The following is a 24,095-nucleotide window of genomic DNA, read 5'->3' as shown; positions in this document are numbered from 1 at the left end:
AGAATTAGGTAGACTAGACATTGCTGTCGCTCACGGTGAAAGAATTTTGTCAATACGACTTTTACTTTTCATTTGGGAGCGATTTGTTTCGGCCTGACTTTTCTGTTCATTTTAAGCAGCAAAAGTGAGGTGCATGTCTGTGTCGTGTGTATGGAGCCATTGGGTGCGGTCACTATAGCAACCAGGCTCACACCTGCCTGCTTAACGAGCTCTGCCTGCCACTCTGCCAAGATTCATCTTAAACACTTCTCTTTCAACTGCTGCTGTGTCCACAGTGTTAAAGCCATCATTTTACCCTCAAAACGTCGCCATCGTTGTTCTCTTTCCAACACCGTGTCTTTTAAAGCTCACACTTTTAAATTTTTTAAACTGTGTGGATCAAAGTGGAGGGATCACATTTTAGTCATTCAGTGATTCAAAGAATATGAACTTTTAATATTCATTCAGATGTTTTCTGACTCTAAATGTTCTTTTCTCATTTCTTAGGTTTTTCTAATTTACAATTAAAACATTTTCAGCTTTTTTCCAACTTCTTCTTCTGTGTAACCTTCAGCTTTTAGCAGTTCAGCACCTTTGTTTTCAGGTTAAATTCGTTTTCTTTTTGTTTTGTTTTTTTATCTCATTCAATATTTTTAACTCAAAATTCAGCAATTAATTCATTTCAGTGCATACATTCAGATTCAAGCATTCACACTGCAGTTTCTTCAGAAAATGCACTTTCTAGTTATATTTTATCTATTCCGTACGTTTTTTGAAAGCCTACTCCTTCAAAACCGTTCAACTTAGAAAAACCATTCAAACACCATTAGATTCCTATTATTTTGGACATGATTGCTTGTATTTTTCTCATTTTTAACATTTATATTTTTAATTTTATTCAACTTTATTCAACAAAAATTTCCCATGTATTTCAATGGGGAGACCCTTCAAATTCTCATTCAACTTACTCATTTTTAAACTCTTACTACTTCCACATACATTGACATAGAGCCACCATTCAAACTTTAAAATGAAGACAAGACATTCAACTATTCAACTTGTATTTATCTTTTCAATATCTATTATACTTTTTCTTCAGTTCCAGTTTAAGTTTCATGATGTTTTTTCACCCGTTTCAGAGTTTATAATGGGTGTGTATGGGACGGAATGTTGGGGCTAGAGTGAGGCAGCTCAACTGCTAGAGTGAGAGGAGCAAAAAAATTAATCTTAAAATCTTTTTTAAAACTGCTGCTGTGTCCGCAGCGTTTGCTCTACAGGTATGATTTTACCCTCAAAACGTAGCCATGGCTGTCCTCTTTCATCCAATGTGTTTACTATTGTACTAGGTGTTATGGTTCTTTCATAAATGTCACCAATGCACAGCCTCCTCCCTCCAACTCTTCCATAGACTCTAATGTTAAAATGGCTCAGAAGGTTCGTTTGAAAATCAGAAGAGCATGGTGTCTTTCCACTGTCACCACGTCCATATAATAAGCTCCACAGGCATGAAAACTGAGAATTTGGTAGACTAGACATTGCTGTCGCTCACAGTGAAAGAATTTTGTCAATACGACTTTTACTTTTCATTTGGGAACGATTTGTTTCGGCCTGACTTTTCTGTTCATTTTAAGCAGCAAAAGTGAGGTGCATGTCTGTGTGCGTGTGTATGGAGCCATTGGGTGCGGTCACTATAGCAACCAGGCTCACACCTGCCTGCTTAACGAGCTCTCTCTCTCACTCTGCCAAAATTAATCTTAAACACTTCTCTTTCAACTGCTGCTGTGTCCACAGTGTTAAAGCCATCATTTTACCCTCAAAACGTCGCCATCGTTGTTCTTTTTCCAACATCTTGTCTTTCAAAGCTCAGAGATGTAAACTTTTTAAACTGTGTGGGTCCAAATGGAGGGATCACATTTGAGTCATTCAGTGATTCAAAGAATATGACCTTTTAATATTCTTTCAGATGTTTTCTGACTCTAAATGTTCTTTTCTCATTTCTTAGGTTTTTCTAATTTACAATTAAAACATTTTCAGCTTTTTTCCAACTTCTTCTTCTGTGTAACCTTCAGCTTTTAGCAGTTCAGCACTTTTGTTTTCAGGTTAAATTCGGGTTGTTTTTTTTTTATCTCATTCAAAATTTTTAACTTAAATTCAGTAATTATTTCATTTCAATGCATACATTCAGATTCAAGCATTCACACTGCAGTTTCTTCAGAAAATGCACTTTCTAGTTGTGTGGATGCTTTAAGCATCCACACTATAGAGTTCCTGTTTCTCTTTATTCTTTATTATTATTATTATTCCGGGTGTTTCCGTACACTTTTCGCCGTTTAACTACTTCCACAATTTTCAGCCGATTTTCACCGTTCAAATTTTAAACTATTCAGCTATTTTTGCTAATTCCTGCTACGATTTTTGCTATTTTTAACTATTATACTTTTTAAAATATTAAGCTTTTTTCCTTTAATTTGTCCCATTGAAATGAATGGGAAACTTCAGCAATTCTGCTAAAATTTGCTTGTTTTTGAAACTTAACTACTTCCTCATATTTTCACCTAGAACAACCATTCAAACTTTGAAATGTTCACAAATTATTGGGCTATTCAGGTATGATTCAGCTTTTTCAAATCTTCTACTGTTTTACTTTTATGCCTCTTAAAGTTTTGAGTTGCAAAATTGTGATTTTTCACAAAATACATGTGTTGTTATGGTTGCTATGCTCTTGGCTTCCAGTGTGCCACTGAAGGTTTTGCAATTTTCACTTCATGTCCGAACAACTTCCTGCTACTTGCTCAATTTTCACTCAACTTCCACAAATTATACATCAAAACGTAAGTATTTTTGCTGGCTTTCAGAAAATGTCACCATCATTGTTGTGGGATTTATAGAATTTTTGCAAATCTCCTCAGACTAACACAAGGTCAGAAAACTCTCCATATAAAGTGAATGGAGAGCTTGTTCAAAATCACCGCTGGATTTCTGTAATGAGAGGCATATTCGAATCGTCATATCTCCTTAACGAAGCAAAGTTAAGACATGAGGCTTGTCCCCGAATATCTTCAGACACCCCTGACGCTCACAATTCAAGAATTTCTTTCTCACCTATTACCGTTCTGAAATGAGTTGGACTTGTTTGAGGGTAGGAAATTCGTCCTTCGCTCAGATTTCTTCAGATTTCAAACTGTGGAAATGAACCACTTTTTTCTCTCGTCATAACTTTTTGTTGGATTTCCACAGAGACCTGAAAATTTCCATGATTGTTCACCAAAGCCTGCTGTCTCTTACGGTGAAAGAATGATATCGATACTCCAAATAGATTTCGAGTTAGAAAGCGTTGTTTGAGGGCAAGTCAAGGCAGTTTTTGATTCGCTCTACTCAGTTATGGTGCATTACAAGTCAAATATCTTTAATAATTCATATTTTAATGATAAATTGTAAACACTGGAAGATTCCCCCATCTCTTCTGAACAAAACGGTGTAAGAATGACCGCTCTAGCCCCTACGGTTTGGAAATTATGGTCATTTGTTTGAGGGGAGTCCTCACTATGAGAAATAGGCTGCAATAATCCTGTGCCTCTCTGTGCTGCGTGTGTAAAAAGAGGCACATGTTTTGGCGGGAAAAAGTACACAGGCTCTCTGATTGGTGGATTCAAATTCAGCAGCTCCCAGGCTGACCTAGAAACTTACTTCTCTCTCCCTGTGCATTTTTTTGCTGATTTTTTCATTTAACAAGTATATTTGAGGGACCCTCAGCATGTTCAGCATTTTTTCAGCTGTCCATTTTGCTTTTCCAATTTTTCTGTTTAACTTATTACTATTGTGCTAAATAATACTATTTCTGCTATTTTATAAGATTTGTGCCTAATATAGTATTTCTGCTAAATTACAATATTTCTGCTTTTTATACTATTTGTGCTAAAACATAGTATTTCTACTAAATGTAGTATTTATGCTTAATCATACTATTTCTGCTTTTTATGGGATTTGTGCCTAATATAGTATTTCTGCTTTTTATAAGATTTTTGCTCAAACATAGTATTTCTACTAAATGTAGTGTTTATGCTTAATCATCCTATTTCTGCTTTTTATAGGATTTGTGCTTAATATAGTATTTCTGCTAAATTATAGTATTTCTGCTTTTTATAGTATTTGTGCTAAAACATAGTATTTCTACTAAATGTAGTATTTATGCTTAATCATAGTATTTCTATATATATATCTGCCAGGTCCCCAGGCAGCCAATCCTCTGTGAGGACTGAGAAATTCAAATTTTCAAATCAGGGCCTGCACGGCTTCCCAGCCAATCATATATGTGTCCTGAGGCATTCAAATTTGCATATTGGGGCCTTCATGGCTTCTAAGCCAGCCAATCATATCTGAGGGCTGAGGAATTCAAATCCACAAATCAGGGCCTGCACAGCTTCCCAGCCAGCCAATCATGTATGTGGGCTCCAGGTATTCAAATTTGCATATTGGGGAATTCGTGGCTTCTAAGTCAACAAGTCATCCATGTCATATATCTCTAAAAATTCATATTTTAATGATAAATTGTCAACACTTGAAGATTCCCCCATCTCTTCTGAACAAAACGGTGTAAGAATGACCGCTCTAGCCCCTATGGTTAGGAAATTATGGTCATTTGTTTGAGGGGAATCCTCACTATGTGAAATAAACTGAAAGAAGCAGGTCTATGTCTCTGTGCTGCGTGTGTAAAAAGATGCACCTGTTTTGGCGGGAAAACGTAAACAGCCTCTCTGATTGGTGGATTCAAATTCAGCAGCTCCCAGGCTGACCTAGAAACTTAGTCCTCTCTCCCTGTGTGTGTGTGTGTGTGTGTGTGTGTGTGTGTGTGTGTGTGTGTGTGTGTGTGTTAGTGGGAGAGAGAGGACCCTGCCCTTATTTGACAGCATGTCATTGTAGGATTTAAATTGAACATAGTTAGACTGGTTGACTGGATTAGAGCCTGTGTTTGTGTGTCCCTCTGTGCATTTGTGTTTCAATAAGTTATTACTATTCTGCTAAATCATAGTATTTCTGGTACTTTTCGGTACTTGTGCTAAATACAGTATTTCTGCTAAATCATACTATTTCTGCTTTTCATAGGATTTATGCCTAATATAGTATTTCTGCTAAATTATAGTATTTCTGCTTTTTATAGGATTTGTGCCTAACATAGTATTTCTGCTAAATTATAGTATTTCTGCTTTTTATAGGATTTGTGCTTAACATAGTATTTCTGCTAAATTATAGTATTTCTGCTTTTTATACTATTTGTTCTAAATTATAGTATTTCTGCTTTTTATAGGATTTGTGCTTAATATAGTATTTCTGCTAAATTATAGTTTTTCTTCTTTTTATAATATTTGTGCTAAAACATAGTATTTCTACTAAATGTAGTATTTATGCTTAATAATAGTATTTCTATATATTTCTGCCAGGTCCCCAGGCAGCCAATCCTCTGTGAGGACTGAGACATTCAAATTTTCAAATCAGGGCCTGCACAGTTTCCCAGCCAATCAAATAAGTGTCCTGAGGCATTCAAATTTGCATATTGGGGCCTTCGTGGCTTCTAAGCCAGCCAATCATATCTGAGGGCTGAGGAATTCAAATCCACAAATCAGGGCCTGCACGGCTTCCCAGCCAGCCAATCACATATGTGGTCTCAGGCATTCAATTTTGCATATTGGGGAATTCGTGGCTTCTAAGTCAACAAGTCATCCATGTCATATATCTCTAAAAATTCATATTTTAATATTAAATTGTCAACACTTGAAGATTCCCCCATCTCTTCTGAACGAAACGGTGTAAGAATGACCGTTCTAGCCCCTACGGTTAGGAAATTACGGTCATTTGTTTGAGGGGAGTCGTCACTATGAGAAATAGACTGCAAAAATCCTGTGTCTCTCTGTGCTGCTGCGTGTGTAAACAGATGCACCTGTTTTGGTGGGGAAAAGTGCACAGCCTCTCTGATTGGTGGATTCAAATTCACCAGCTCCCAGGCTGACCTAGAAACTTACTTCTCTCTCCCTGTGTGTGTGTGTGTGTGTGTGTGTGTGTGTGTGTGTGTGTGTGTGTGTGTGTGTGTGACAGAGAGAGAGAGAAAGAGAGAGAGAGAGAGAGAGAGAGAAAGGCTTTTAATGGGATGATCTCATTCTAAGATTTAAATTCAATATATTTAGACTGGTTGACTGAATTGGATCTTGTGTGTGGGTCTCTCTGTGCATGTGTGTTTCCTCATGTGTACATATTTGTGATTGTGTGGCTGTAATACATTTTTTTGCAGATTTTTGTCATTTAACAAGTATATTTGAGGGACCCTCAGCATGTTCAGCATTTTTTCAGCTGTCCATTTTGCTTTTCCAATTTTTCTGTTTAACTTATTACTATTGTGCTAAATCATACTATTTCTGCTATTTTATAAGATTTGTGCTTAATATACTATTTCTGCTTTTTATAAGATTTGTGCTTAATATAGTATTTCTGCTAAATGTAGTATTTATGCTTAATCATATTATTTCTGCTTTTCATAGGATTTGTGCTTAATATAGTATTTCTGCTAAATTTAGTATTTCTGATTAATTATAGTTTTTCTACTAAATCATAGTACAGTATTTCTGCTTTTTATGGGATTTGTGCTAAAACAAAGTATTTCTACTAAATGTAGTATTTATGCTTAATCATACCATTTCTGCTTTTTATAGGATTTGTGCTTAATATAGTATTTCTGCTAAATTATAGTATTTCTGCCAAATTATAATATTTGTGCTAAAACATAGTCTTAATTTAAAATTACAATATTCATAGTTCATCACAGTGTCTCTGGTAAATCACAATATTTCTGCTCTGTTGTACTATTTTTCTAAATCATAGTGTTTCTGTAATGTTTAAGTATTTTTGGCTAAATATATTCTTTCTGTTATCTTATACTATTTCTCCTAAATTCTTGTATTTTTGAGAAGTTATCATGTTTCTGGTAAGTTACAATATTTCTGCTAAATTCTGCTATGCTATTGTATCTCTGCCAAGTATTATGTTTCCTCTAAGATATTGCAGTTCTGCTAAGTTATTCCATTTTAGCAAACTTCTTTTGCTTCTGCAAAGTTTTTACAATTTCTGCAACTTTTCAGCTTTTTCAGCTACTTTTTGCATACAGCTTCAGCTTTAAAGCATCCGCACTGCATTTTCGCAGGAAATGCAAATTTTTCTAGTTATATTTTCTTATTCCGTACGTTTTTTGAAGTCCTACTCCTTCAAAACCGTTCAACTTAGAAAAACCATTCAAACACCGTTAGATTCCTATTCTTTTGGACAACACTGCTTCTATTTTTCTCATTTTTAACATTTATATTTTTAATTTTATTCAACTTTTTTCAACAAAAATTTATAATGTATTTCAATGGGGAGACCCTTCAAATTCTCATTCAACTTCCTCCTCTTTAAACTGTATCTACTTCCACATACATTGACATAGAGCCACCATTCAAACTTTAAAACGAAGACAAGACATTCAACTATTCAACTTGTATTTATCTTTTCAATATCTATTATACTTTTTCTTCAGTTCCAGTTTAAGTTTCATGATGTTTTTTCACCCGTTTCAGAGTTTATAATGGGTGTGTATGGGACGGAATGTTGGGGCTAGAGTGAGACAGCTCAACTGCTAGAGTGAGAGGAGCAAAAAAATTAATCTTAAAATCTTTTTTAAAACTGCTGCTGTGTCCGCAGCGTTTGCTCTACAGGTATGATTTTACCCTCAAAACGTAGCCATCGCTGTCCTTTTTCATCCAATGTGTTTACTATTGTACTAGGTGTTATGGTTCTTTCATAAATGTCACCAATGCACAGCCTCCTCCCTCCAACTCTTCCATAGACTCTAATGTTAAAACGGCTCAGAAGGTTCGTTTGAAAATCAGAAGAGCATGGTGTCTTTCTGTAACCAATACGTCTACTCACCAAAGAATGAGTGAAGCAATATGGATAACAGCAGAGGACAATTTATTTAGGGTCTGATGGCAATTTACCATCGGTGTCCAGCACTTTAAAGGATTGATGGACTGGAGCACATCTGTCCTTAACATACCCTCTAAACATCAGCTTGACACTGATATATCAAAGGAAACTTAACCGACTTTAAGTGCAAATGTTTCAACCTGAACAACTTAAACTTCTCTGGGATACAATGTAAACAAAGACAAGAAGAAGAAAAATATTTCCATCAATAGTCACTTTTCCTAACCAGGAGACAAGTGAATATATTATGTAAAGAGTCCTTTTTCTCAGTCCTGGGGTTGTAACACCACAACCTCCTCAGTCCGTAATCAAAGAGTGTCTATTTGACAATAACCAAAATGTCTTTGGATAGTCTTTGTGAATGAAAACAAAACAAAAAAAAACAAATGGTATTAGCTGGCCAGCAAAATAAAGAGAGTGTATGGCACTGAGTGCGGGCGTGTGTGTGAGTACTTCGGTCCAAATAATCAAGGTCCGGATGGATGAAGGGATGGCGGCCGCTTGTCCTTTAATGGCACCAGTAAGGCAGCACAGCAGCGAGGCAGCACAGCAGTAAGGCAGCACAGCAGCGAAGCGTCTGGCAGGAGAACGAACAATAGTCCTTTTCAAGGCTACTGCAGAAGGCGATATTCCCCGCTAGCTCACCCCAGCTTGCTCTCTGGCACAGCTACAAGCCACGTGAGCTCATAGCCCCTATAGTGACATACGAACTTGGCTACCAACGTCCGCTTAGCATGGCGGCTAATTGTCGAGCTTGCTAGCTTAGCCTCGATTAGCGATTAGCACCTTAATAACCATTACTACACATCACATCATAGCAAACACATGATAACACATGGAATAGTATAATATACATACGAAACAGATTTTTACCTGGCAGGAGAACGAACAATAGTCCTTTTCAAGGCTACTGCAGAAGGCGATATTCCCCGCTAGCTCACCCCAGCTTGCTCTCTGGCACAGCTACAAGCCACGTGAGCTCATAGCCCCTCCCACTAGATAACCAAATTAACACTGGGTTACATTTCCACTGTCACCACGTCCATATAATAAACTCCACAGGCATGAAAACTGAGAATTCAGTAGACTAGACATTGCTGTCACTCACGGTGAAAGAATTTTGTCAATACGACTTTTACTTTTCATTTGGGAACGATTTGTTTCGGCCTGACTTTTCTGTTCATTTTAAGCAGCAAAAGTGAGGTGCATGTCTGTGTCCGTGTGTATGGAGCCATTGGGTGCAGTCACTATAGCAACCAGGCTCACACCTGCCTGCTTAACGAGCTCTGCCTGCCACTGTACCAAGATTCATCTTAAGCACTTCTCTTTCAACTGCTGCTGTGTCCACAGTGTTACAGCCATCATTTTACCCTCAAATTGTCGCCATTATTGTTCTCTTTCCAACACCGTATCTTTCAAAGCTCAGGCATTTAAACTTTTTAAACTGTGTGGATCAAAGTGGAGGGATCACATTTGAGTCATTCAGTGATTCAAAGAATATGACCTTTTAATATTCATTCAGATGTTTTCTGACTCTAAATGTTCTTTTCTCATTTCTTAGGGTTTTCTAATTTACATTTAAAACATTTTCAGTTTTTTTCCAACTCCTTCTTCTGTGTAACCTTCAGCTTTTAGCAGTTCAGCACCTTTGTTTTCAGGTTAAATTCGTTTTTTTTTTTTGTTTTTTTTTAATCTCATTCAATATTTTTAACTCAAAATTCAGCAATTAATTCATTTCAGTGCATACATTCAGATTCAAGCATTCACACTGCAGTTTCTTCAGAAAATGCACTTTCTAGTTTATATAGATATAGTTATATCAGCACTTCGTTAGATTTATTTGATATTATATTTTAACTATCATAAATTATATTATAGTATACTACAGTTCTTATTGTATATATTGCATATCTTGTTCCTCTGTTTCTCTTGCTGCATTGAGCATGTGTATGGCAAAATAATTTCCCTTGGGATAAATCAAGTTCTTCTTATCTTATGTTAAGAACAGAGCATCTCATTGTAAACTGAGGGCAGTTTGTAGCTGAAGGTTTATATCTTCAGAGATTTATGTGGACTCTAAACTCAGAAAGGTCTCTGTCTGAACTGATACAGAGATCAGGTTTAGAGACACACACCGCTGATTCATGCCTCTGTCTCTGTGTCCTCAGTTTCCCAGCATAGCATGGCTCTGGAGGTATATGAGGGGGTAGAGTCTGTCCTGTTAACCTGCAAGATCACTTTTGTACCTCAAAATCCCACTCTGGTTTGGAGTCGCCACGACCTCGATCCTCCAGTCGTCCACCAGCGTAATGATGCAGGAGATAAACTGAGAGACCAAAACCAGCATTACAGGGGAAGAACGTCTATGAAGACGGACTCTCCGAGGACCGGAGACTTTAGCCTCACTCTGAGGAACCCCGTCCTTGCTGACAGTGGCACCTACAGCTGTACCATCATTACATTTGGAAATGAACGTGCACTGACAGAAGTACGACTGCAGGTCAAAGGTCAGCAACACACCCCAAAAGCTGAGGTAGATACAGGTCAGAGGTCATAATTTAGAGTTAGAAACAAGAAGAAGGAAGAATGTTAACTGTTTCATCTTTGTTGTAGCTGTTTACACAGATGCTAATGCTCAGCTATCATCAGACTGTGTGAACAGCTTCAGCGTCACTGTGATTCATTTACAAAAAAGCAGTGTACTGTCAGAAAAATGTACTGATCAAAGAGAAACTGTTTACCTTCTTAATTTGAGTAAATTTCAGAACCTGTACTTATCTGAATAAAGATGATGAATCAGTGCTTTGTTTTACGAGAGTATTTTTCTACAGACATATAGAACTTTTTATATGACTTCAACTGAAGTAGAGAATATCTGTACTTTTGCTGCCTCACACACAGCTGATTCATGTTTGTGTCCTCACAGTGTATCACAAAGTGTTCACTCTGGAGGTGTACGAGGGGGCGGAGTCGATCCTGCTGCCCTGTCAGATCCCATTTGAATCTAGGCCCACCACAGTGGTGTGGAGCCGCTACGACCTCAATCCTCCAACCGTCCACCAGCGTCAGCAGGAAGAGGACGAGCTGACAGATCAAAACCAGCGTTACAGAGACCGAACATCCATGAAGACTGACGCTCTGCAGACTGGAGACTTCAGCCTCACTCTGAGGAAACCTCACATCTTTGACAGCAGCAACTACACCTGCACCATCATAGTGACTGGAGAAGAACCCAGACTGACAGATGTTCACCTGCAAGTCAAAGGTCACTGTGTTTGAATATTAAAGCTTAATTTTTTTTTTATTTGGCAGTTAACTCTAAATCAGGGTCAAAGGCATGGTGCTCAAAAACTAATTATCTGAAAGTCAGACTTATTCATAGAGCAGAGGATTGCAGACTGTTGGTCTTTTCCAGAGTGTCAATCTGTCACTATAGCAGGAGAACAGGAACTGTTAAAACAGGATAACCCATCCATCTATCTATCCATCTTCTTCCACTCAGCAAGTAGAGAAGGCCAGATCCCCCTCTCGCTGGCCATCTACTCCATCTTGGCCTGGGAACAGAGCTGAGAGATATAATTTCTCCAGTGTCTCCTCCCAGTGGGACATGCCCAGAACACCTCACCCAGGAGGCATCCTTATCAGATGCCCGAGCCACCTCAACTGGCTCCTTTTGATGTGGAGGATCAGTGGCTCCACTCTGAGCCCCTCTTCCAAGGCTGAAGTCCTCACCCTTTCTCTAAGAGTACAGCCAGCCACCCTGAGTAAGCCTATTTCTGCTTGTATCCGCGATCTCGTTCTTTGAGTCACTACCCACAGGTCGTGGGTGGTGACTCAAAGAGGGTTGGAACATAGATCGACCGGTAAATCAAGACATTTACTTTTACACTCAGTTCCCTCTTAACCACAACAAACCGGTGCAGCGTCCGCATCACCGCAGCCACAGCACCAATCCATCCTTCAATCTCCTGATCCCTTCTCCCATCAGTCGTGAACAAGACTGCAAGATACTTAAACTCCTCCACTTGTGGCAGGAGCTCATCCCTGACCTGGAGTGGGCACTGCACCCTTTTCCAGCTGAGGACCATGGCCTCAAATTTGGAGGTGCTGGTTCTCATTCCCACCATTTCACACTCGGCTGCAAACCATTCTGGTGCGAACTGGATGTCATCACCTGATGAAGCCAACAGAACCATATCATCTGCGAAAAGCAGAGATGAATTTCTGAGACCACCCAAGAAAAATTCTGTCCATAAAAATTACAAATAGAATCGGTGACAAAGGGCAGCCCTGGCGGAGTCCTGCACCCACCAGGAATAAGTCTGACTTATTGCCGGCTATGAGGACCAAGCTCTTGCAATGGTTGTATACGAATTGAATGGGCCGTAGCAATGAGCCAGACACCTCATACTCCTGAAGCTCCTCCCACAGTTCACCCGTGGGACAAAATCGAATGCCTTCTCTAGGTCCACTAAACATAGTAGACTGGTTGGGCAAACTCCCATGCACCTTCAAGTATCCTTGAGAGGATAAATAGTTGGTCCAGTGTTTCACTATCAGATACCACCCATGATCTGCACGCAACATTGCAGATGCGTGCCAGCCAAGACAGCCCTACCACATCCAGATTCTTCAGGAAATCAGGGTGAACCACATTCTTTAACTAGTGAAACAGTCTTTAATGAGCAGCTGACCTGTGACACACTGAATTTTAGTTTTAGATACATACATAAACACACAACTTTATTAATCCCTTGTGTAAGTTCCTCCGGGAAATTCACTAATGTTTGGATCAGAGTAATCGTGTTCATGAAAACCTCATTCTGTTGTTGGTCTCTTACAGAGCCGTACACTTTCCCAGTGGAGGCCTGGGTTATCCTGGCTGTTCTGGCTATTCTGGTTGTCGCTGCTGTTGTTGGTCTGGGAGTATACTTGTGGAAACGTCTCTACAGAGGTATAAACAAATAGCTAAAAAAAAGAAAAACAAAAAAGAAAAAGAACAGACATAAAATCCATCATACCATTATTAAGAGTACGCCTTTATACAAGAGGGACTTTCTAGCTGTTGTGCTTTTTCAAATACACTATGCTCACAACATCTTTCCTCAACCATTCAATTTTATTTTATTTATATAATTTATTTGTTTATTGATATAATTTTATTTATATAATGTCAAGTCACAACAATCAAGACACTTGTAAGGTAATGACCCAACAATAATACTGAGAAAACCCCAACAATTATATGACCCCCTGTGAGCAGCACTTTGGCAACAGTGAGAAGGAAAAACTCCCTTTTAAATAGAAGAAACCTCCAGCAGAACCAGGCTCGGGCAAGAGTGGCCATCTTGTGTTTGATGTTGTTGCTTCTTTCCTGGAAACTTTTTTTGTGTTTTATCTGTAGAAATCACAGGTTTTTATTCAATCAGCAACAATAATAAGAATGCCAGGAATTAGATAACTGATTTATCCATAAAATCTAAAGTCCACATCAGAGAGTAACCCGTTGCTGCAATCCAATTACTTTTTTCAACTAACAAGTAAGGTAAGGGATTACTATCACAAAAGAGATAATTAAATCACTGTTACTTTCCCATAAGCACTCTGTGTTACTGCATTACTAAACTGTGATTTTATTTGTGAGAGTGTCTCATGACAATGACGTAAGCACATGCGACGATCGTGGTAATGTTGCCGTCTGCTGTACACTGCAAGGCAACCTGCAAGGTGTGGCTGCATGTAGTGGGATCTCCCAATGCGCATTGGTAATAAAGCTTTAAAGAAAACTCCAGCCTCATCTGACCCTTCTTCTCCAGCTGAGATATCAAATGGATCGGCAAGAGGAAGTAAACCTCAACAATTACTTTTTTCAAGTAACTTGACCAACACTGGTCCACATCTTTTTAGCCAGTGTTATTGTAGTTCTATCACTAAACGGTGTCTTATCTGTTTGATTCATATCTTTAGTTAAGCAGATAAATGTCATCGTCCACATGTTTTCATGTTTTCCATTGTGTTAAATCACTTCTCATCTTTAATTATTCTGTGCTGAGAATCTGAACTGGCAGCAGGATGTCAAAAAGAGATAAAAATCCTTCAGTAAATTTGGGTACATGATCCTTCTTTTCCTTACTTGCAAAGACTGAGCCTTTGATGGATGCTACTTTTATATCTCACCTGCTACCTGTGAGCCTGTTTAATGTAGAGTCCTCCAGTCTGGTTTCTCTGCACATTTTAGTCTCTGTCAGCAGTTTTGTTGATTGTGTTGCAGCCAAATTTCTGCATATTTACAAAAATACAACCAACTTACTAAAAATATTTAAAAGGCTTTAACAAAACGCAGATTTTAAGTTACATATTTTAAAAATGTCCCAACTTTTTGGAGGAGGGGTTTGTACCTACTAAATAAAACAAACAAGTAAAACAATAAATATAAAAATAATTATGTATGCTACTCTGCACAACTAAAAAAAAGATTACATTTTACTTCCTGTTTTCATTGAAATTTTAACTCTCAGTCAAAGAAAAAGTTCTCAGTGCTGCTGTCTGTAGAGCTCATGTTGTGCTTTGTTGTCCTCTCAGTCCCCCAGGTGGAGGTTGATTCAGGGGTGGAGTCTGTCCAGCTGCCCTTCAAAACCACACTTCACCTGCCTGAAGACGCTAAAGTCGAGTGGAAGGACAGTAGATATGAAAAGGTCCATGTGTATAAGAACGGCTCTGACCGGCCTGAAGAACAGCACCAGGTTTACAGAGACCGAACGAAGATGAATGAAGACCTGCTGGATACTGGAGACCTCAGTCTGATCCTGAAACACCCCACAGAGAGAGAAGCAGGCAAATACACCTGCACCGTCTACAACAAGGAGAGAAAAATTCTGCTGGAAAAATGGTTGGAACTCCAGTTTAGAGGTCAGTGCTCTAGATATGAGTGCAAACAATTCCGTTTTATTTACATAGCACCAAATCAAAACAATAATCACTTCAAGGCTCATTAAATTGTGAAGTAGTCCCTACAATAATACATACAGAGAAAACCCATCTGTGGAATCTCTCCACAAATGCCTGGGGCTTGTTTCCCTCACCAACCTGTGGAGCATCACTTTTAATTGAAGTCACCTGCATGCAGGTAAACTGAGGGCCTGTTGAGCTGATCGCTGGTGTCGTGAGAAAAATGTCAGCTCGTTCTTTGTTACAGAAGCACAGAGATACAAGACCAGGCGGAAAGAGACGATCGTTCGGTCAAAATGAAAATCTGCAAATGCAACATGTGGAACATGTAAACAAACCATTTAACGTAACCCCCCCCCCTAGATTCCTAGATTTGAAATGCATTCTGGGCTGCCCCAAGTCCACATAAGCAATTGATTATCTAGGATCGACCTGCCTTACTTTGCACGGCAACCAATCAAATGCTAGAGAAGGCGCAGTGGCAGCGTTAAAACCGCCCACTGAGTTTGATGGGTGAGGCTGACAGATAAAATTATTTCAAGATGACACATGAAGGGGACAAAAGTGCCAAAATGAATTAAATAAATAAATCATTAAATAATTAATTAAATATGTCAATAATTAATTCATTAAATGTGTCATAAATATTTATTTAATTAATTATTTCAAATTTTTATTAATTATTGCCACATTTAATTACTTATTTAATGGTGTATTTAATTAATTCATTATTGCAGTCCTGGCATTCCATATTTTTCTTCTTACTTTATGGCTTTAAAAAAAATATCGAGATATATCGCCATCCAGCTAAAGCATATCGAGATATGAATTTTGGGTTATATTGCCCAGTCTTATTTCAGTGGTCGAGTTAAAGTTCAGACCTCAGGCTGATGAAATGCTGTGATGGATGCCCATGTATTTTATTTTTCCGTCAAAAAAAATTGTCACAGTTGTTTCTCCTCATCCTGCTCCTCTTACACAAACTCTTCCTCCTCCTCTGCCTTTTAGTCCCCCAGGTGGAGGTGGATTCAGGGGTGGAGTCTGTCCAGCTGCCCTTCAAAACCACACTTCACCTCCCTAAAGACGCTAAAGTGGAGTGGATGAATGGATACTGGAAGGTCCACATGTATGAGAACGGCTCTGACTGGCCTGAAGAACAGCACCAGGTTTACAGAGACCGAACGAAGATGAATGAAGACCTGCTGAAAACTGGAGACCTCAGTCTGACCTTGAAATACCCCACAGACAGAGATAGCAGGACCTACACCTGCACCATCTACAACAACAGGAAGAAGGTCCTGATGAAAAAGGAAGTGGTACTGAAGGTCAGAGGTCAGTGTTGTAGATACAGGTCAGAACCAACAATCTGTTGCTTTCCATCCACCACCCAAAAATCACCAGAACATTTTTTTTCAGAATATCTTTATCTTCTGAAACTCAGACTGACACGAAAACTTGAAAAGACCATTTAAATTCTGCTGCTGAAATTGCAACAGCTTGTCGTACACTCAGCACCATTGTTGGCCAAGTTACTTGAAAAAGTAATCAGTAATTAATTACTGATTACTTCTCCAAAAAAGTAATCCGTTACTTTACTGGTTATTTATTTTCAAAAGTAATTAATTACTTAGTTACTTAGTTACTTTTTAAAAACACGATTTACAACCTGAAGAGGTGATAAAGTGATAGATCTTTCAGCCCAATTCTACTTTTTCTACATAATCCATCATACAAAATGTAATCAAATGGAAAGGTCTCTCTTTTTAAAACTTGTTTTATCAGTTTTAATCTTTTAACTTTATGCATCAAGCAAAAATGTAATTATATGCAACATTCACTGATTTGAATAAATTAGTTTAACATTTAAACCTATTTTCTGCACATTCCAGCACATAAAATAAAATATTTTTTGTGTTTACACTCAGTCTTTCAAATAGATGCAAGTAAAACACAGCAGAAAATAAATAAAGTCAAAGACTAGCGGTCCTGTGGCTCTATTTTCACCTGTAAAGCAGGAGTGGGGCAGGCGGAGGTTTACCCTGGTGCAGGTGTGCCGCAGCGGTCAGTGGAAGAATCCGCGAGTTTCTTCCCACGCACAACGGACACTAATGTTTTTGTCACTTTTTATGGAATCAAACTCAAAGTAAGGTCAGTACTTCCACACTTTAAACGCTGCACGCTCATACTCTCTCCCACAATCTATATGTGATCCATTGTTGATCTGCACACAGCTGTTGTCACAAACGTCGCACTCGCTTACGTCACTGTCATGAGACATTCACGGAAAAAACCACAGTTTTAGTAACGCAGTAACGCAGCATTCCTACGGGAAAATAACGGTAATCTAATTACCGTTTTTGCAATAGTACTTGAAAAAACTACTTGTTACTTGAAAAAATGCAGTCATTTACAAGACTGCATGCCCATCCACAAAGAACTCACTTGTTTGAAATGTAATATAACATAGCAAACATGCTGCTGGACCTCTAATGCAACACCACAATTTTTAAGACATCATTATGTAAAAAAAATAAAATAAAAATCAACTTTTTGTGCAATGTCACACACCAGAGTCGTAAACTCATAACTGGTCAGCTCATCAAGACAGAGCCTATTTGCAAAAGTGCTTTGATTTCGGAGATATCCTTAATGGAGCAAAGTGTGAATTTCTTCATCGTCCAGCATTTGCTGACGGAGCACCAAGCAAAGAACCTTTCTCACCATTCATGTGAGCCGCTCCCAAACACTGCCACAGTATGTTCCAGATGATGTGTTAAAACTCTGTTTGATTCCTTTGTGTGACATGGCTTTCTTATTTTTCTCCTTTTTTAAAGAGGCCAAAGGTTCTTCCAGCTCTCTTTCTGCTAACACGAAATTGGTGCCATTGTCTGATCTCATGTGTGAAACTTGTCCTCTTCCAGAAAAGAAGAATCCTCTGCACTGCATTGGTGCATGAGTCGTATCTAAAGAGTCAGCCGCTTTGAGGTGCACAGCTCTGCTTGTCATGCAAGCGAACACTAATCCATACCGTTTTACAATTATGTGCCCACTTTTTTTTTAACATTAAATGGGCCCAAATAATAAACGGTGGTAGATCTCGAACCACACTTTCCTCTGCCAAGTCAGCCATCTATTGTTGACTGGATTTTCCTGCATGTAGCTTGCAGAATAAACATTTTGCTATGACCCTTTTCACAGCCAAAGTTCTATTTGTTATCCAAAACTTTCTTCTTACTATTGAGATGGTTTGATTTCTACCTCCATGACCAAGCTGCATGTGGAATTGATGGAGGTTGGAAATATGCTGGTCTTTTGCCAGATTGAAGGGATGTTTTATGTTTTCATGTATGGCTGCTTTGCTCAGCTGGCAAAACATGTAGCACAGGGTCTAATTTGTAGATCTGGCTATTTCTGCATGTTTCTGGATTACTCGATTATAATGCAGCGATCTCATCTGGGAATCTTTTGATTTGACAAATGGCTCTTGTGATCCTCCATAGTGTTTTGTTATATCCATTAATTTTTTCTGATCTCTTTACCTTAAATGACCTTAAATAACCCCGTCCCTGTCTCTGCCATAACCAGTAGATAAAATGAAATACAACCCCCAAGTGGTGAAAACGATTGGGAAAAATGACTCCTATAGATCCTGTTTGTAGATACTAAAGCTTGATGTCCAGCCTGCTCAAAAAGTTATTAAATAATCCATTTAAAATATATATTTAACTTTACTCTGTACACCAGCTAAATGTTATAAGTTTTGGAGTCTTTATGTGATAGGTAATGATAGGTGATTATTACTAGAATCCCAAAAAAATCAGATTAACATGTGATTTTGTGTTTTTTCTTCAGTAAGCAACATGACCTGTGTATACATGCATAATCTTTTATTAAAAACAGAACACTAGTGTTTTCATCATGTAGTAACTGTAATGGTTCATAGTTTCTAAATAGCCTTCTAATGACAATTTAAATGTAACATGATCAAAACACCAACAATTCTCAAATCCGATGTTAATCATTTTTTTTCTTTTAATTTTAGTTGACAAATTTTAACAGAGAGCCAGTGCTTACAATAGAGCTCGATAAATATTTAAAAAAATAGATGATGACAGATGTCTGGACAGGCAGGTTCAGATGCTTCTGCTCCCAGTGGAAATGCTTTTTTTCTTTCTTCCATTGGAGTGTGCTGCCCTCACAACACGTAGCAATGTGAAGCTAGACAGCCAGCGAACAAAATAGAAGACATCTCCTGTGGAGGTAAGCATCAACGACACAGAGCTCTCAGTTCTCACTCCTTCTTTATTCGTCTCCAACATCAACTGCACATATCGCGCCACAAAACACAGGAACACACTTCCTCAACACTGGGTGTGAGTGGAGCCCTCTAGTGGTCCACCACACATGCCCCCCCCCCCGAACACCCAGCAGAACTAGTCCAGGACCCGGGGCTTAAGCAAACAGCTGAAACGGGGGGATCGGGAACTGACAGAGGGCAACCCAGCCCGGGAGCGAGGCTGGCACTGGCGGTCAGAAAAAGCTCCAGACGACTCGGACTCCGTTGATTGTGGGTCACTCCTGGGGGAAAAAACAGAATCCATCAGCCCGGTGGCAGGTGGGCGGCCGCGGCGAGGGGCCTTGGCCTAGACCACCTGATCCTCTTGCATAACATGTGCAGGCTTAAGTCTGTCAACAGAGACAACCTCCTGCTGACCGCCAAAGTCCAAAATGAAATGTTTGTTGCCTGGTTTAAGAACCCTGTATGGCCCGTCATATGGTGGATGCAGCGGAGTCCTATGGGCATCGTGCCGGACGAAAACAAAATGAGCAGAGTCCAACGAACTAGGAACAAAAGTGTCATTTCCAGGACCAGGAAATAAGTCTCTTGGGGGGCGAAAAGGCAACAGGTAAGAATTCTCCGGGGACCCAGAGAGGCTGGCCGAGGACCAGTTCAGCCGGGGAAACCCCGAGGTCTTCTTTAACCGCATTACGCAATCCCAGCAAAACCCACGGAAGACGATCGACCCAGTCGCCACCTGTTAAGGAAGCCCGGAGTGCGGACTTAAGTGACCGGTGAAACCGTTCGCACATCCCGTTAGCTTGCGGGTGGTATGCTGTGGTGCGGTGGACCTTGACCCCCAGGCCGTCAGCCATAGCAAACCAAAGCTCAGAAACAAACTGGGGGCCCCTGTCCGAGGTAATGTCAGCAGGGGGACTGAAACGTGAAACCCACGTTGACAAAAATGCTCTGGCCACCATCACCGCTGTCGTGGACACCAGGGGTAACGCCTACGGCCACCTGGTCGTGCGGTCCACCACAGTCAAAAGGTGCGTGAAACCCTGTGACTGCGGCAAGGGACCAACCAGGTCCACATGAACGTGATCAAAACGCCTACCCGGACACGGAAAGGTTCGAGGGGTGCCTGTGTGTGCCGGTGGATTTTCGAGCGTTGGCATGGGATACAAACCGCCGCCCATTCGTTCACCGTCTTGTGAAGGCCCGGCCAAACGAACCTGGCGCTGACCAGCTTGATCGAGGCCTGGACGCCGGGATGAGAGAGGGCATGCACCGAGTCAAAAACTCGACGACGCCACGAAAGGGGAACCACCGGGAGGGAAACGTCGCAAAGAAGGTGCGGACCGCCGTCCCACACCGGGGTGTCCTCCAGCACAAGGCCCGTTTTGTTGACTGAAGGGCAAGGACGTCCGGGTCAGCACGTTGCTCGGCGGCCATGGCAGCGTAGTCGACGCCGACATACACCGGAGAAACCAACACACGTGAGAGACAGTCAGCGACGTGATTGGACTTACCAGCCACATGCTGAATGTCTGTGGTAAACTCTAAAATGGCCGCCAACTGGCGCTGCTGGCGTGCGCTCCATGGGTCAGAGACCTTGGACATTGCAAACGTCAAAGGTTTGTGGTCAACGTACGCAGTAAAGTTGCGACCCTCGAGGAAAAAACAAAAATGTCGTGTCGCGAGGTGCAGGGCCAGCAACTCCCTGTCAAAAACATTGTTCTTGCATTCAGCATCCCGGAGCGTACGACTGAAAAAGGTGAGCGGTTGCCAGAGACCTGAAACCCGCTGTTCCAACACCCCACCAACTGCCACGTCGGACACGTCGGTGGTCAACGCGATCGCTGCCGACGGAAGCGGGTGTGCCAGCAGGGCAGCGTCAGCCAGCGCAGACTTGGCTGCGGAAAATGCATGGACGCGTTCCAGCAGACAGTCAACCGGATCTTTGGCTGTTTTACCTTTTAAGGCAGCATAGAGTGGCTGTAGCAGGTGGGCAGCTCTGGGGAGAAAGCAGTTGTAAAAATATATCATCCCCAAGAACTCCTGCAACGCTTTAACCGACGTGGCCGAAACGGCCTGGACTCTGTCGGGCAACGGAACCACACCTTCAGCGGAAATGCGGTGCCCGAGGAAATCCAGAACAGGCAACCCAAACTGGCACTTGGAAGGGTTGATGATCAGACCGTGCGCTGCCAAACGCTGGAAAACCTGGCGCAGATGGGACTCGTGCTGGCTCGCTGAGCAGCTGGCCACCAATATATCGTCCAGATAAACAAAAACGAACGGCAGCCCACACAAAACGGAGTCCATCAGCCACTGAAAGGTCTGGGCGGCACCTTTTAGGCCAAACGGCATGCGCAAAAACTCGAACAAGCCGAAGGGGGTAATGACAGCGGTTTTAGGGACGTCTTCGGCAAGCACGGGAACTTGGTGATACCCCCGCACCAAGTCAATTTTAGAAAAAATCGACATTCCGGCGAGATTGGCAGAAAAATCCTGAATGTGGGGGATGGAGTAACGGTCATTCTCCGTGGCATTATTTAAACGGCAGAAATCTCTGCATTGCCGCCACTGACCGTCTGATTTGGGCACCATGTGAAGCGGAGAGGCCCATGCACTCTTCGAACGCTCTACAATGCCAAGGCGCTCCATGGCTGCAAAATCTTCCCGAGCAACGGACAGTTTCGCGGGCTCGAGGCGGCGTACGCGAACACCGGGGGCCCGACTGTGGGAATATAATGCTCAACCCCGTGCTTCGTTACCGTGCTAGAGAAATTAGGGACAAACAGCGATGGAAACTCTAAAAGCAAACGCTGAAAAGCATCACCGGAGGTAACTACATTAGCCCGAATCAGGGGCTCGGCGGCCCGAGTAAAACAGGGAAGCGAAGAAAACAAGAGAGCATCAATTAAACGTCCCTTAGAAAACGGTCACGGCGTTGTTTACAGCCTGAAGCAGCCAAGAGGAAGTGATGTAGCGTGAAGAAGACGGGTATGCGCAGTGAGAGGGAAGACGAGCGGAGCAAAACAAAGCACACATGTCCGGATGAGAAAAAGACGCTAGGAAAGGGCCGCGGTCAGGAAGAGACCCGAACAAAGTATAAACGGGAGGTTAGCGAGACAGTATACGTTACCGCAGCGAGTCTAGGCTGGGTTTCCGTCCGTGTATGCACTCTGACTCCGGCTACAGCGGCCTTACGGGTGTAACGTCGGGGCGAAGTGTCGGCGGAGATAGCGCTAGCAGAGGGGCTAATTGAGAGCTAAGGCTAGCGGCCGCTCCCCTCCAATCGGCCTCAGTTTCCTGGCGTTGCCGGTAGAGTTTGGCGACAAGAACGTTTAGAAAGCGAGACAGCACGGCTGGCTGTCTGGCGAAGGACCAGCGAGTTTCTGGGAGAGGAATTGGGCGGCCTCGCTTCGCACGGCCTGGGGACTGCCGTAGCTCCGATAGCCCGCGGGACAGCCATCTTGAGCCCCGACGTCGGCGGTGTTCGGAGTACCCTGCCACCCAGACGACGCTCCGGTTGTTCACCCTGCTTCAGCTGGCTGTGTGTAAAAGCGTCACCTACCCGTGGGTTCATTACGCTCCATTTCAGGAGGGGCAAAGGTACAGTTTCTGTGTTTTATTTCCTTGCTTTGATGTGGACCAGAGAATGAACATTCTATTCCGGCTGTGGAAGTTCTGGACAGCCTAACAGACTGCAACTCCGGTTAATGACACCTACCCCTAGAACTATCTGTCCGTCCCACCCCAGAGACAATTTACTGGAGTGAACTGTAAAGACTGGAAATGTTCCTTTGGTGTGTCGGACATTGTAAATGATGCGATGAGACTGTGTCGACCATTTTAGACAGAATATTTGCTGTGTTAACCTTTACTGTTCTGCTGTGTTGTGAGTGTTTCTCCTGTGACTAGGGTGGGTTGTGTGGAGTCGAGGACTCCCAACACTGGGTCTCACCAGTCTGTTTTGATTTATTTTACCTCATTTTATTTCTTTCATTTCTTTGGTCCTGGGGAGGTTCTTTGCTGTTTTCCCTTTGCTCTCCAGGGCCCTGTGGACATTGTCAACCAAGGTTGGGTTTTTTGAGGGCTCTCCAGATAAATAAAAGGAGCCACGTGGTTTAACCCTTTACAGCCGATCGGAGCGGGCACGCTCTGTTTTGCGTAACTATTTATGTGGTAGCTCTGCAACCACGTAAGCTAGCGCAATAATTTTTTTTGCATATGAAACCGGAGGAGTTGTACTTACATCTGATGCCATCAGCTTGTCCTAGGTCACGGTTTCCTTCCACATAAAGCTTTGCAAAAACTGCATAAAAAGCGCTTGCAGGAACAAAAACATAATATTCCAGAAACACGCTGTGCCGATCCAATCAGCTGTTCATAACACTTCCTATGTTGGAATAGACGTCAGCGCGAACTTTTGCATTTCCGCCATTACCTGCCCGAAACCGGAAGTGACGTCATTTTCGTGGAAATGTAGTCTTTTTTATGATCAGGGCCTCAGTGCATATACTGGTCTTTTTAAAAGTTATCTTTGACTTTATGACTTTCTGTGTCGTTTCTGGGATGCTTAGGACTCATATTGCACTGCTGGAAATAGTTTATTTTGATGCATATGCTGCTTTTTTGCAAATTTGCAGTATAATATTTATTTTCGTTTTTCCTGCAGTGTATAAAAATTGGTGTATTTCAAAAATAAAACTATGAAGACACTCAAAATAAATTTCCTGTGGTGGGAAACTATTTTGTGCAACTTTTTTGTATTTACAGTTTTGAGGGATAAGCCTCTTAAATTTCTCTAACTACAAATATATGTTAAAAAAGCAAAAACGATTTTCAATTTTTTTGTAGTTTATTGACC

General features: G+C 41.1%; 3 protein-coding genes across 4 annotated transcripts in view; all 3 read left to right on the top strand.

Annotated features, from left to right (window-relative positions):
• LOC309703657 (uncharacterized protein) overlaps positions 1-24,095 on the top strand; it is a 196,702-nt gene that overhangs the window by 126,453 nt on the left and 46,154 nt on the right. The window lies entirely within an intron of this gene.
• LOC309703664 (uncharacterized protein) overlaps positions 1-24,095 on the top strand; it is a 163,423-nt gene that overhangs the window by 110,475 nt on the left and 28,853 nt on the right. The gene's annotated exons all lie outside the window — the stretch shown is intronic.
• The window catches only part of LOC309703507 (uncharacterized protein), a 95,329-nt gene that overhangs the window by 62,616 nt on the left and 8,618 nt on the right, over positions 1-24,095 (top strand). The window contains exons 2-6 of one of the 2 annotated variants that reach the window (XM_082528393.1): positions 10,158-10,496; positions 10,916-11,254; positions 12,833-12,943; positions 14,572-14,898; positions 15,946-16,269. In XM_082528393.1, coding sequence (XP_082384519.1) covers positions 10,158-10,496; positions 10,916-11,254; positions 12,833-12,943; positions 14,572-14,898; positions 15,946-16,269 — 1,440 coding nt within the window. The remainder of the gene's footprint in view (positions 1-10,157; positions 10,497-10,915; positions 11,255-12,832; positions 12,944-14,571; positions 14,899-15,945; positions 16,270-24,095) is intronic. The other variant, XM_082528394.1, reaches the window with a different exon arrangement.

Source organism: Aulonocara stuartgranti (genome assembly GCF_965226115.1).
Source record: "Aulonocara stuartgranti genome assembly, chromosome: 3".
Classification (NCBI taxonomy): domain Eukaryota; kingdom Metazoa; phylum Chordata; class Actinopteri; order Cichliformes; family Cichlidae; genus Aulonocara; species Aulonocara stuartgranti.
Note: the sequence above shows the minus strand (reverse complement) of the source record. Positions and strands in the feature narration are given on the sequence as shown.